Source organism: Gymnoscopelus braueri (genome assembly GCF_963280865.1).
Source record: "Gymnoscopelus braueri genome assembly, chromosome: 17".
Taxonomy (NCBI): domain Eukaryota; kingdom Metazoa; phylum Chordata; class Actinopteri; order Myctophiformes; family Myctophidae; genus Gymnoscopelus; species Gymnoscopelus braueri.
This window is the reverse complement of record NC_137617.1, coordinates 21,928,310-21,942,078: the sequence shown is the minus strand read 5'-3', so window position 1 is coordinate 21,942,078 and position 13,769 is coordinate 21,928,310. Positions and strand designations below refer to the sequence as shown.

At 42.2% G+C, this 13,769-nt stretch overlaps 2 protein-coding genes across 2 annotated transcripts in view; both read right to left on the bottom strand.

Moving 5' to 3' along the window:
* The window catches only part of LOC308104573 (arf-GAP with dual PH domain-containing protein 1-like), a 296,968-nt gene that overhangs the window by 114,777 nt on the left and 168,422 nt on the right, over window positions 1–13,769 (bottom strand). The window lies entirely within an intron of this gene.
* LOC308104494 (uncharacterized protein) lies at window positions 4,515–5,024 on the bottom strand (the record flags this gene model as incomplete). Its single annotated transcript, XM_080454929.1, has 1 exon — window positions 4,515–5,024. The coding sequence occupies one exon, from the start codon at window positions 5,022–5,024 to the stop codon at window positions 4,515–4,517; it is 510 nt and encodes a 169-aa protein (XP_080311055.1).

The following is a 13,769-nucleotide window of genomic DNA, read 5'->3' as shown; positions in this document are numbered from 1 at the left end:
GCCCCTGTGTGTGTGTGTGTGTGTGTGTGTGTGTGTGTGTGTGTGTGTGTGTGTGTGTGTGTGTGTGTGTTGTGTGTGTGTGTGTGTGTGTGTGTGTTCGTTCGTTCGCATGTGTGTGTGTGTGTGTGTGTGTGTGTGTGTGTCTGCGTGTGTGCGTGCGTGCGTGCGTCAGTGCACGCATACGTGTGAGTGCAGTGCTCCTGTTAGTGTTTAGTTGCAGCTTTGTGTTGTAATGCCATACTCAGACACACACACACACACACACACACACACACACACACACACACACACACACACACACACACACACATACGGTACATACCTGTTCGTATACATACTGTACGTACAAACACACAAAGTCACTTGCAGAAGTGACCAGCAGCGCTTAAAAATTACACAACAAATAACTTAAATATACAAAGAAATTACTGACAATAACCAGTATCAATAATCAAAATAAATATTTTTTTTCTTTTCAACAGATAAACGTATACAGATAAATGGAAACGATCCTGACGATTATGCAAAAGTAATTGCGATTATTTCAAATAATTGCTATCAGGTGTTTATGTAATCATTGTGACAGACCTGGATGAGACATCATATCAGAAAAGTGAAAAGGAAGTCCTGACACTCTGTTTAGCACATCAATCATAAGGAGCACACTACTTTAATTGAAGTAAAATTTGCATTTAATTTGGTGATTGCAAATAGGCTTCTGTTGCTTTACAGTAAACAGCAAAGATGTACAATCTTACGGACATTTAAAGAGAGAAATTAAATAACTAGACAAATTTATTTGGTACTTTTCAAAGGAAATCATATCAAAGTGACCCATTTGAGTTTACATTACTTCATGCACACCAAAACATCCATAGTGACTTGAATAAAACTCAAAAGGTACTGTAACTCTTTCTCGAGGGCTACTTGATTACTAGCGCTGGTAGTGTTGACCTACTACAGACAAATACTGACATAGTGAGTAAAAGGCACTGAAAAGCTGGGCCATGCCAACAAACAAGTTGGTCATTGCTCATTGCTCGCTTCTTTAAAGACTATTTGTACTTACAGGCAGCAATAGACTGGAAATCAATCTGGAAATCAATCAAAGAAAGCTGTGCCTCGATTCGGGAAACCAGAAAATAAATAGTTATTGTAATTGTAATTGTTATGTACACATGATTTAGCCTGTTGTACAAGTCTTTCGTTTAACTACACTTTCTACTTTCTTTTGGCTGGATCAATTGTTTGGAATCTAGTTTTCTTACTTTTAAGTGTTCTAAATATTCTGGTTTCCAGCTGTTTAAGCCAATATCTTGTGACCTTAAACTTTATAGGGCTAGACCACTTTGGTGGAGGTTTGGGTTGTGTAGTTACCTTGCCATGATGTAACTCCAAAGGTGGGCAAGAAATACAAAATAATTGATCCATTGATTAGAAATTGATAATTCATAATATGCTCTCCATTGAATTGTACAGTGAAGAGGCTCAGGAGAAGCTCTTTTAGCCTATAAACAAACGCAAAGAAAGTTGAGGCTCTTCACTGTACAATGTAGGTCAATGAGGAGCCTGTATTGGATTTTTCTTTTTTCCCCATTGATTTCTAATCAATGGAACAATAATTTTTGATCTCCACCTTGGAGTTACAGTGGTCTAGCCCTTCAAGGTTTTAAGATACAAATGAAGTTCTATTGACCTATGAAAACATCTCAGTAGCAGGAATGCAGGATCATTGCAAGCCTCAAGGCAAGAACGGAGACTTCTACATTGGCTACGACTGTATACTTCCTCAAACCAACAGGGAAGTCCAGAGAGAGCAATTTCACATCAACAACTTTTACAATTTATACAAGGACGTTCACAAGACATTCATTTTGTGAAGTACATTTTCCAAAATGTGGCTACTATCTTGGTCAGTAACAGTACAAAGTGATATGTTGTATTTGATAATTCAGTATTTTGTAAGTGTAGCAGTATACACGATACAATCGTACTTTATAACAATGATGTAATAGCTACACAAGTGTCATATGCATCAGGATAACCATAATAGATAAAGAATGCTATCTCCATTTTTTTCTTTTTCTTCTTACAAATTAGCTTTTCACAGAAATAAATCAGCCTCTTTAGGTGAACACAAGGGAGAACTAATCATCTCTGTGGTTACAACAAGTGTCAGCTAACGACCAATTAAGCACACTGACAGTTGCTGACTGTGCTTCATGGTTTAGAATGCATATTTTCGCTATCAGATTGGCTGAATCCAGCCGTTGCATTATAAGGGCTAATCAATAGATGATGTCGGGTCATCTCAGATGTATGAAGTAAAGAAAATACAAAGATATAAGTTGTCTATTGAGTGTGGCTCTCACAAATGTACACACACGCACGCATTCAACATTCTCTATAAACATGCCTACAGTATGCACGGACAAGTGCACACCACATGTGTGCAAGCTACCTACACACTCCTGCACATTTGTTTCATGTACTGACTTCAATTTCAAAAAACGATTTTCATACAAAAAATAAATCACATTTGATATCTGCTGTATTGATACGTTCTCAAAAAGATATCTGTCAAAAAGTCATCATTTGAAACACAACTTTGCTACATCTGAGTCCTTCTCTAGAGTTTAGGCAAACGCTTCTGTAACAAATATAAATGGTAACCCCACAATATAGCCAGCCCAAAAAATCTAAACACACGAATGTTAAAATTTTTATGAAAAGCGTAAAGCAAACTGAGACTGAAAACTGAGAGAAGAATGGCTGTGTCCAAACATACTCCCAGGGATACAATTATTTAAAGTAATTTCTCACTTCCAGTGGCCAGCCGTGTAATCCTCAGCTGGGGTGGATTAATCCAAAGTGAGAAACACAGGTTGCCTCCTTTGTTCTTTCCACCTGCTTCTCTATCAAGCAACAATATCATGTAGCCTAGTACTCAGTCCATTCATACATGAATCAGAGAGCGAGGGAACCCTTCTCCCATCCCCCTTCCCCCATGGAAACGGTTTTCCCTGGGCACTGACTCTGAGGACAATTATGTGGAACTCTCTGAGCTACGGCATTCACAGCTTTGTTTTACTGATCGATCCATCTCAACACGTCAGGCATGGCTACCTTCCCCATGCTGAATACATGGGGGGAGAACGTTGAGTATTGACCTGTATGCTGCAGGTGATGGCTGTGTTAATTCTACTAAGTGAAACTACTGAGAGGTATGTCTATTTATTTCACCCATTGGGTTGGTTCCTTTTCACCATTTTTTGTTCGTACAATTTTGAATATTCTCACCTGCAGCCTGCCCAACCACAGTCTTCAGCTGTCGGCCACTAAGCACCTCTGCTGGTTCAGTTGGGGGTTGGGTTACTGCTCAAGGGCACTTTAGCTGTGGCGTTTGAGGGAGAGAAGAACATGATGTCTAATTAAATTCCCTCTCCTACAGCTCACATAATAACACACACACACACACACACACACGCACACGCACACACACACACACACACACACACACACACACACACACACACACACACACACACACACACACACAGTGTGGCTCGTCCAGTTTCCTTTTGACAGTTGTGCACATGTGTAGGAGTCTGCTGAGAGAGGGGAATCCAGCCAATCTCACCCATATAGACACAGTACAGTAAACACAGCTGGTGTGAATGTGGGGGCAATCTGCTCTGAGCTCTGTGACTCTGGAATGGGGGTCATCCAGTATGTGTGTTAACTCAGTCGTATAGTGGCTATTGCAGGGCTTGACCTTGAGAAACATCCAGACATCTCACCCTGCCAGTCGGTATTCTAATTGCTGCTGCCTGTTCAAGTCCCCGTGTCCTGAGGGGCATCAGTGCCATACATCTTGTCCATACCGTGTCACCCGCCTTGGGTATTGTGATCTATTCTAGACAGTCTCTGGTCCCCAACCCCCCACCCTCCACCGGTTACTGAACAGTCCCTGTATGGAGATAATGACAAGCGCTCCGTAATATAGGAAAATGGATATGGACTGAAAAATAGTGGACCTTTTATAGGTACATTTTTATACTCTCAAAGTTGAATTAACACTCAGGATTTTGCAGTGTGGGATACACAGTATGGCATCTCCTCCTTTATCTCCATATGAGTGGATGCGTTTGAGTTATGATACTATAAAACGTACACTTCAAACCCACTTCAATCCTACCCTCCTGCGTGGGGTTGAGCTTTACCGCTACAGGTAAAAATCGTTCTAATCTCATCTCTATCCAGTCATTCCCTCTAACAGGAATAGAAATGATCCATTCCTATCCTTACCTCTTCATCACCCTCTATCCCACTATCCTGAAAAGTTTGAGCACATCCATCCAATTACCCCTACCGCTCATCCTTCCTGTACAGGTCTCCCTCTAGTGGTGCTTTTACTCATCAGCTGACCTATCATACCCCCCGTACCCTGTTCTGAACTGAGGACATCCTCCATGTCCATCCGACCCCCCCCCCCCCATATCTGTCCCGCTCCATCACAACATGCCCTGCTCCGAGCAGAAGAACGCCCCCTCTTTCTTCTTCCTTTTCCTTGCCCGGTGGGCTCGCCAGCACACGGCAGCCACCAGCAGCAGCACCAGGCCGAGGCATAGCAGCGCCACGGAGACCACCTTGGTTTGGGGCAGAGTGTTGAAGGTGAAGGACACACCAGTGCCCGCCATGCCGATCACCAGCGAGATGACGCCGAATGGGAACACGCATCGATACCAAGACTTCTCCGTGCCACCCGTGGCCTGGGCCAGACGCTCCAGTGTGGGGTGAGCCTCCGCCAGCTTGGCGTCCCTTTCCCTTTCGTTGCTGCCTCCTCCCTCCTCTCCCTCACCTCCCTCTCCTTCGCTGGTTCCTCCCTCTTCTTCGTATCCATTCAAGCCCCGGTTCTGGTTCTCAGAGTTGTGTTGTAAAGTGCTGCTGTCGCCGCCGCTGCTGTCCAGGTCCGGGTGGCGCACCGAGGGGCCCGAGGGCTGGCGGGGTGAGGAGCAGCCCATCTCAGAGTTGCCGCCCCGGGGTAAAGAGGGGACAAAGGCGGTCCCACGCTCGGGTGCTGTCTGGTACTGATGCAACTTGTGGCGTTGCCGGTGCCAACAGCGACGGTGAGGTTGGTGTTGTTGCTGTTCCTGCTGTCAGCGGTAGCCAGCATTTGCCTGTGGGTTTGAAGACAGAAGAAAGAAAGATACAGATAGAGAGATTGCAGTTGAACACCCAAAGAGGGAAGTAAGCTCAAAAGATAGCAAGAGAGAGAGACAGACAGACAGACAGACAGACAGATAGAACAGAGAAAACAACAATAAATGATGGCGTGCTTGTATGGAGAAGAGAGGATGAGAGGAGAGATAGAAACCAAACAAAATATATGAATGTTCATGCTTCAAATGCAAAGAGGACACACTCACCCTGTCTAATTTGAGTCCTACTATGCGTGCTTGTTCGTGTCCATCTGTCACTGTGTGTGAGTGAGTGAGTGTGTTTTCAGAACTCTGCCTTCTCCGGCTTCTTGCAGCAGCAGAAGAAGGGTGCGTGTGTGCGCACTGTGCTTCTCATGTCAGTGGAGTATAAAGACACAGAGAGAGAGAGAGAGTGAAGGAGAGGCCAGGGAGAGGCGGGCGGTGGGGGTGCATGAATGGGATTGGTCGCTTGGGCACAATGACGTCTTACATGGAGGGCTGGGGTGAAGTTAACCGTTCCATCGCCTCATTCTGAAATATTGATTCATTATTCAGTATTAGGAGCAATTTAAGTGATAACTGATGCTCTCTTTGCTGTGCCCTAATGGTGTACACAGTAACATTCGCAGTGTTAATTTAACTCTAAGAGAGTACACACTCTCTTAATTTGTACCCTCTCTGTGTATTATCATGATGCTGTGGGCTTGTTGTCTGCTGAAGCTGCACTAAAGACCGAGGTACAGAGAGACCTGTTCAAACAACACAGAGAATGCATTTGTGCACGTGCCTGACTCGTGTTTGAACCGACACATGGCGACCTCACACAATACACACACACACACACACGCACACGCACACGCATACATACACACACACACACACACACACACACACACACACACACACACACACACACACACACACACACACACACACACACACACACACACATACACACACATTAATCCGCACAATCATACCGCACAAACTGTGTGCAGCAGCAGCACACACAGTACTGTATGTCTCTGATCTTCCTCTTTCTCCACTGTAATTAATTCATAATTTAGTCCCCACTCCTTTGGGGTATTTTGTCACTGTACATTTGCAGAAATATGTGAAATTTGTCCTCTGCATTTACCCATACTATTACGAGCACTGTGCCCTATTAATACAGCGCTGGGAAGCAGTTAGGGGTTAAGTGTCAGGGGCACTCAGGGACACTTTGACACAGACTGGGCGAACTGGGGGTGAACCAGGGACATTCTGATTCCCAAACGGCTTCTCTAGCCCACTATGGCCACCTTACTGTAATAAGAACTGTCAATCTCACTCACAGACACTCCAATAAACACCATATACCTTAATGGCATGGTTAATGGCATACACAGGCACATGCAGGCAGCCTTGTAAACGCTCTCCTTCTCTCTCTCTTTATCCCACTGTCGCTCATTGTCATGTGTCACATGAGTGCTCCGAAAGCCTTCATAGGTGCTGATGTCAGTCATGTCCTTGTTTGGTCCCTGTCCATTGACAGCCTCTCGTCGCATGTGCTCTTCTGTCACCACACAGACAATAGACTGGAGTGACATGTGAGCCGTATACTGTGACGAACTGCTCTCCAGGGTGGCTCATTATATATGTGTTACACATTACACGCACATGCACATGCACACGCACGCGCGCACACACACACACACACACACACACACACACACACACACACACACACACACACACACACACACACACACACACACACACACACACACACACACACACACACACACACACACACACACACACACACAGAGTTTACCAACAAAGACCACCTATGAACTTGTGTGTGCGTGTGTGTTTTGTTTGTTTGTGGGTTGTTGGGTTGCGTGCACATGTAGGACTTTGTCCTGAGGTGCTGAAACTTACTAGTACAAAGACTCTGAAATATCTATCCCTTTAAATTCCTAACATTTTATTCTATTCTTTACTTGGTCACTTGTACAATAATTACATATTTTTGCCACTTTTTCCTTGTCATGTTTAAAGTAAATAGTAATAATAATGGATTTTATTTATAATGCACTTTATATTTGTGAAAATCTCAAAGTGTTACAATAGGCAATTGCATAAAAAAGAATCATCACACCATTAAAAAAACATCTAAGAAACTGAAACAAAACTTTTAAAACATGACGGCATAAAGCCTAGAGGTAAAACCAGTGTAGCAAAAAAAAAATGCTTTGTTAAAAAGGTAGGTCTGTAGTCCTCTCTTGAAAGAGTCAACCGACTGTGGTGCTCTCAGGTGGGCAGGGAGGGCGTTCCACAGTTCGGGGGCGGCCGAGCAGAAAGCCCGGTCTCCCATGGTACGTAGGTTGGTCTTGGGGGTTTTGAGGAGGTTAGTAAATGTTACCTTTATCAGCAATGAAAATGTGTTCATGTGTACGCATCCCATGCTGAAGCCTGCGCATATGTATTCATTCATGCTCATGCTTGGATGTGTGTATTTGGATGCATGTGTGTGCAGACTTTGCCTAAGGGATTTGGGGGGGGGGTGATATTGACACCTGAGCACTGAGGAGATGATGAATAGTCAGTTTCAGTGTAGGTCAGCGTTTATTTTTTTATTTTTTTAACATGCACTGCATGTCTATTGTTGTCTGGTGGTGAAAGCCATTAATGAGTGTCAGGGGAGATGCTCTTCGCGTGAAAGACAATAAAGAAAATGCCAATTAATAACACTAGCCTTTTTGTCATGACAGGATGTTTCATCGGTTGCGTTTAGAAAACAGAGACGGAGTCACGGAAGTGTGTGAGAGACTAGCGTACTCGTGTTATTGTGCTCTTGCCTCCCTCCCCCGCTAGCCACAAATAATCGGTATTTTAAATTGACCACCTTCAGTATTTTGTCATTGGGTAGACTGTTGTTAGTGTCCATATATGGGCTGCTCATGAATGAAAATGGTCTGGTGCTGTTTTAATGGGACATTATTTTTCAGTGACATCCATCAGGGGGCCGTATTCCCCTTCAGTTGATAAGTGAGGGGAAAACAAATGCATCAACCTTTGAAAGTGTTTTATACTTCTCCACTTTCCTTCATCATCAGTCCCTCTTTCCACTCCTTATACAAACAGTTTCCATCAGTCAGTCCATCTGTCTGTCCGTCCGTATACATTGAACTTATTTCCTGATAAGTAACAGTTTTGGACATACAAGGTTTCCACCCGACAGCTACAACATTTTAGGTAGCTGCAGTATACCCATGGTTCTACCAAAGTAGAACATCGCTTTAACAATCATGGAAAAGTAAAAAGTTATGCGATGTGTACAAGCCCTGAGATGATGTATGTATGGTATGATGCTCCGCTAGTAGGAATTGACACTAGAGGCATACAGTATGAGTGCGTAGGTGTATGTATCCGCATGTGCTTGTGCTTGTGCTTGTGCTTGTGCTTGTGACTATAGTAATGGATACTGTATTGTGAGAGAGTCAACTTACAGTAGGAGAAAATACCGGAGAGAGAGAGAGAGAGAGAGAGAGAGAGAGAGAGAGAGAGAGAGAGAGAGAGAGAGAGAGAGAGAGAGAGAGAGAGAGAGGGGGAGGTGCAATGTTGGAGGATGACAGAGGGATAAACATAGAACACCGAACAGTTCTAGGAAGAGGAGGAAGATGATGAATTGGAGGTGAGGGAAGAGGAGGCAGAGGAAGACAAAATGTCTAAAGAAAGAACTGGCACATTGCTACCCATGAAGCTGTAATCATTCATTTGTTGGCTGGGTGTTTAAGACACAATGAAGCCCTTTGTGGGGACTAGCTCTCGACTTGTTTCGTTCCTACCTATCCGACAGTTCACAACATTTGATATTCAGTAAGTTCTCATTATTCCAACATCAAATATGGTGTCCTGCAGGCCTCAGTTCTTGATCCGATTCTTTTCTGTGTGTAGGTCTACATAAAATTCCTAGAGCACATTTTCAGAAAGTATAAACCACTGTTCCACTGTTATGTAGACGATATACATATCTACATCCCTTTACAGCCAATGACTCCTCCAACCTTCTCAACATTGAAAACCTTTTAACTGAGGTCATAAACCTGCATGTGCAGAAAGCTTCTTGCTCCTAAACTCCTGGCTGCTTAATTACCCTAAAACCAACAGTCAGGATTCTAGGAGTCGTTTTTGACCCTTCCTTATCCTCTGTACAATACATTACTAACATCATCAAAGCCTTCTGCCATCTGCGCAACTTAGCTAAACTGTAGCCAATACTATCATCTGCGGATGCTGAAACCCTGGTACATCACATCAAATCTTCTGGAGCAATACTTTGAATTAATTTGAATATTCTACAGGGAGGGGGTTATGAATGGAGGAATTGATAATGAGTTGTGGAGCTTAAGCTGCGTTGCTCACAATGCCTGTGTGGCTGCTCTAACCTGTTAACAAAGTGTTTGTTAACTTTTTTAAATTACATGTGTTGCAAAATATATATACATGTTGTATAATTATGCATGCATTATATAGGAGCTGCGTTACGACACTGCCTTAAGGGAGATATTGGGCCTTATTCACTAAGCCCGTTTACGCACATATTTTGTACTTATCTGCATTTAGGCACTTTTCCACGCTAAGAGTCTGATTCATCAATCTTTTTTTGTCCGTGAATTTTGACGGATGTACACTCAAAATATGCCAAACCTCAAATAAAATATTTATGTGCCCAACATTTGTCAACACATTTATTAACGTTCAGCGGCTCCATCGCGTGAGGGGACTCGCTTGCGTTGTCAAGTGGGTGCATACCGCCACGTTGTTGTAAGCTTGTAGATCTGTCCATTTTGAAGAGAAAGAAAGTTTTTTGTCTGATGTTGGATGTTTCCGGTTGCCTTTTATAGTCTTGAATGGGGCGTGAAAGAATGCAAATGATGTCCACATGAGCGGGCCTCTGACTTTCAAACAAAAATGAGATACACCTGATCCTGTGGTCTAGTAATTATTCCGAAAAGTACTGGGAGAATAATAATGTCCCTTATATGAACGCTAGAAATCAAAGTACTGGGAGTCTGAGATAGCGTGATGACGTTGACTGAAGAGAAAAAGAGAACTTCGGGTGAGAGAGGGTTCTAACTGTCATCGTGGTCGAGCCGAGCGAGCTATTTATTTGTTTAAATCAAATTAAGGTAGGCTACAAGAGAAATGTGACAATTGAGGGAGTTTTACCATGAGGGACAATCCATACATAGTTTTTACAACTTTTTCGGCTGAGTCTCGTTGTATTCGGTCTGCCATCACTACTAAATGAATCACCTGTTTCAGCTTGAGCAAGTTGCTTGTAAATATTGGTATTTGCGGGTTGCTTTTAATTTGTTGTGAGCTTAGATCGGCTATTTTCAAATAGACAATGCATATATGTTTAAAGTGCTCATGTGGCCTATAATAGTCACTTATTTTTTACTTGTTTTCGTAGACCTGGCTGCTTATTTCTCTCGCAAAATCTGGCAACACTGGTCGTGACACAGCTGTCTTGTATGATGAATTAATGTTGCTGTTTAAAAACAAACAAGCTATGTTGACATTTCAAGATATGTCTTCTTGGACATGAGAATTTAGGCTAGAAACAGAACTAACTGTATTAAAAAAAACGAACAGAATTCTAGCACTGTAGTGAAAACGTGGCTTATGTATTAATCTACATAAGCCAAGGAGAATTTTGGACTAAAGTTTTATTACCTTTTCTATGATGTTATGATATCTTAGGATGAATGGTACAGTAGAAAAATTTCATAACTCCACCCCTGGTCCGCTACAGCTTAAAATGTGCGCGGATAGGCCTTAGGTTAGATCACATATTTTAATAGCTTCTTTTTTTTTTTTTTTTTGAGATCTGATGTTCATAGTGACAGAACACTATGCAAAAAAAAAAAACCTAAGTCTCGCTAGATGAGATTGAAATCTCGAGATTGAAATCTCGTCTAGCGAGACTTCTGTTTTTTGTTTTTTTTGACAGTGTTCTGTCACTATGAACGTCACATCATAGAAAAGGTAATAAAACTTTAGTCCAAAATTCTCCTTTAACAGGTGACATCCCTGACAGACTGCTACTTCTATATCTATACTCTATAATCTATACTCCCTTTTGTGAATCGCAGGTCGATTTGTGCTTTGAGAAAATACACACACCTTTAGTAACTTTATTTACACACTATTTACAAACAGCTTAGTGAATGAGGCCCATTGGGCGGACAAAAAAAGATTGATGAATCAGGCTCTTAATGTGGGAAGTTGCGTAAATGCCAAAAAGTACAAAATATGGGCGTAAATGAGCTTAGTGAATGAGGCCCATTGGCTGTCATGTTTTACGTCAGTCGTTAATATGTAAATGTATGGATTTACATGTGTCACACTTGCTGTCATTCAGTAGTAAAGCTCTGTTTGATTCTAAACCTTGTGTGAATATCACATGTGTCACATTTGCTGTCATTCAGCAGCAAAGCTCTGTTTGATTAGAATCCTTAGCTTGCAGATGTACTGTATGTAGCATACTGCTGCAGCATCTCGGTACACAAAATCATGTGAGTATTGTCTCTGTTGCCGTCAACGTAATATCCTTCCATTTGTTTACTGATTCATATGGTGAAACGTAAAAAATTGAAGAAAAGTTGAATGTAAAAAAGTGGAAAAATAAATAATATTCAAATATGGACTTTGCCTTTCGAATCCCATGTCACTGAGCAAAGCTTCAAAGTTTCAACGTATTTGGATCAGCCCTATACTGAATACACAGTCACATCTCTTGTGTTCACAGCACACCAACAACAATGTGACAATAACCAAACAGACAAAAGCAGACGGATATGTATAGCCTGGTATTGCCAGACTGATCATGTGGAATCACACAAATGTTCTCCACGATATCGTTTGTGTGATCCCACGTGATCTGTATGGCCAGGCAGGCTAGAAAATGTATAGGCTACAGCATACAAACTAAAGTAAATGCTGAAATTGATGTCAAATTAATTACAATTGTTTTAAATGTGTACGACTGGTGCACACAATTGGAACACTTATAGTGGTAAATTAAAGAAAGTTTGAATCAAGGCTGCTGTGATGTGTCACACCTCTACAGGGACAATATCACACTAACAGGTATGATTTCTCTTGTAGATCAGCTGTTGCGCCTTTTGTCCACCTCTCCATTATAAATTCAATTTTTATCATCGACTAATACTGTAAATGTCGACAAATTAGTTTTCTGTGTACTGTCCGTGAACATGCCTACATCGGAACACAATTTGTGGCAATGTCTGGTTTCCCAAACATAGGCTAATTGGCGCAATTTCTGTAGCCTGGCATTGCAAGACCCTCCCAAGTTCCTTGTGCACTCATATTGCAATAATGGCCTGTCTCAACCCATGATTATTTTGAGTCTGAGACACAACAGCATAGGGAAGAGACTTCAGACTCTTCTCTCTGCTATCTAATTTTGCTGGCTTTTAACCATACAAGCATATGCTTTATTATTAATAACTCTCTCTGGTTTCAGTTGTAGGGTACCACTAGGCTGTTAAACATTTATGGTTAATTGTGGAGGTTAACGAGGCGGGATATTAGGCTTGTGTACATGAGCACAATTAGATTCATCAGGAAAAACGCAGGAACAGACTTTTCCTACAATAAATAAACAGCTTTCTAATATCTTAGACTACATTTTCCATTTAGACATCTACTGTTGGTGACATTTGACGGCATCTAACAATGAGCACAATAGTAAAAGAAAAAAACAAAACAAAAAAAGACTATTCCAAGATCCCCAACAATACATGCAGCCCCTGTTGCTTGATGCATGCATTAATAGTTATCAGAAGAATGAGGAAGGTAGTGCACGCACATCCATGGCCCAGGTGCAAGACAAGCAAAAGTATCACAAAAGACAATAGAGTCTGCACACGCTGAATAAGCTCCACTGTGTTTGTATTGTGTCGTCAGTTGAGTTGACTGCTGTGACCTCACTTGCCCTATTGGGGTTACCCTATCAGTGTGTAGATGATGACCTATAAATGTATGTGTGTGTGCCCATTCCCATGTATACAGTATGTCCTGATGAAGATCTTAATAATAATAATAATTAAATCTCGAATTTATATAGCGCTTTTCTGAGTACCCAAAGACGCTTTATTAGGGGGGGAAAACACTAAGACTAAGGAATAAAAACAGTGGAAAGAAGAAAGGGAGGGGGGTGGAGTTAACTGGGGAAAGCAATATTGAAGAGGTGGGTTTTGAGGGCGGTTTTGAAGGATTGGAGGGTGGGGGCATCTCTGAGAGTTTTGGGGAGTGCATTCCACAGGGTTGGGGCAGCAAAAGCAAAAGCTCTGTCGCCCCAGGTATGGTACTTGGTCTTGGGGACCTCAAGGAGGTTTGCGTCACCAGACCTGAGGGAGCGGGAAGGGACATGAGGTTTGAGGAGACTTATTGACATATTGAAGTTTATTGTGGAAATGTATGAGCTAGTTTGCAGGATTTATCCACACAAATATTTCTAATTCACAAACACAAATTATGTTGCACTGCACA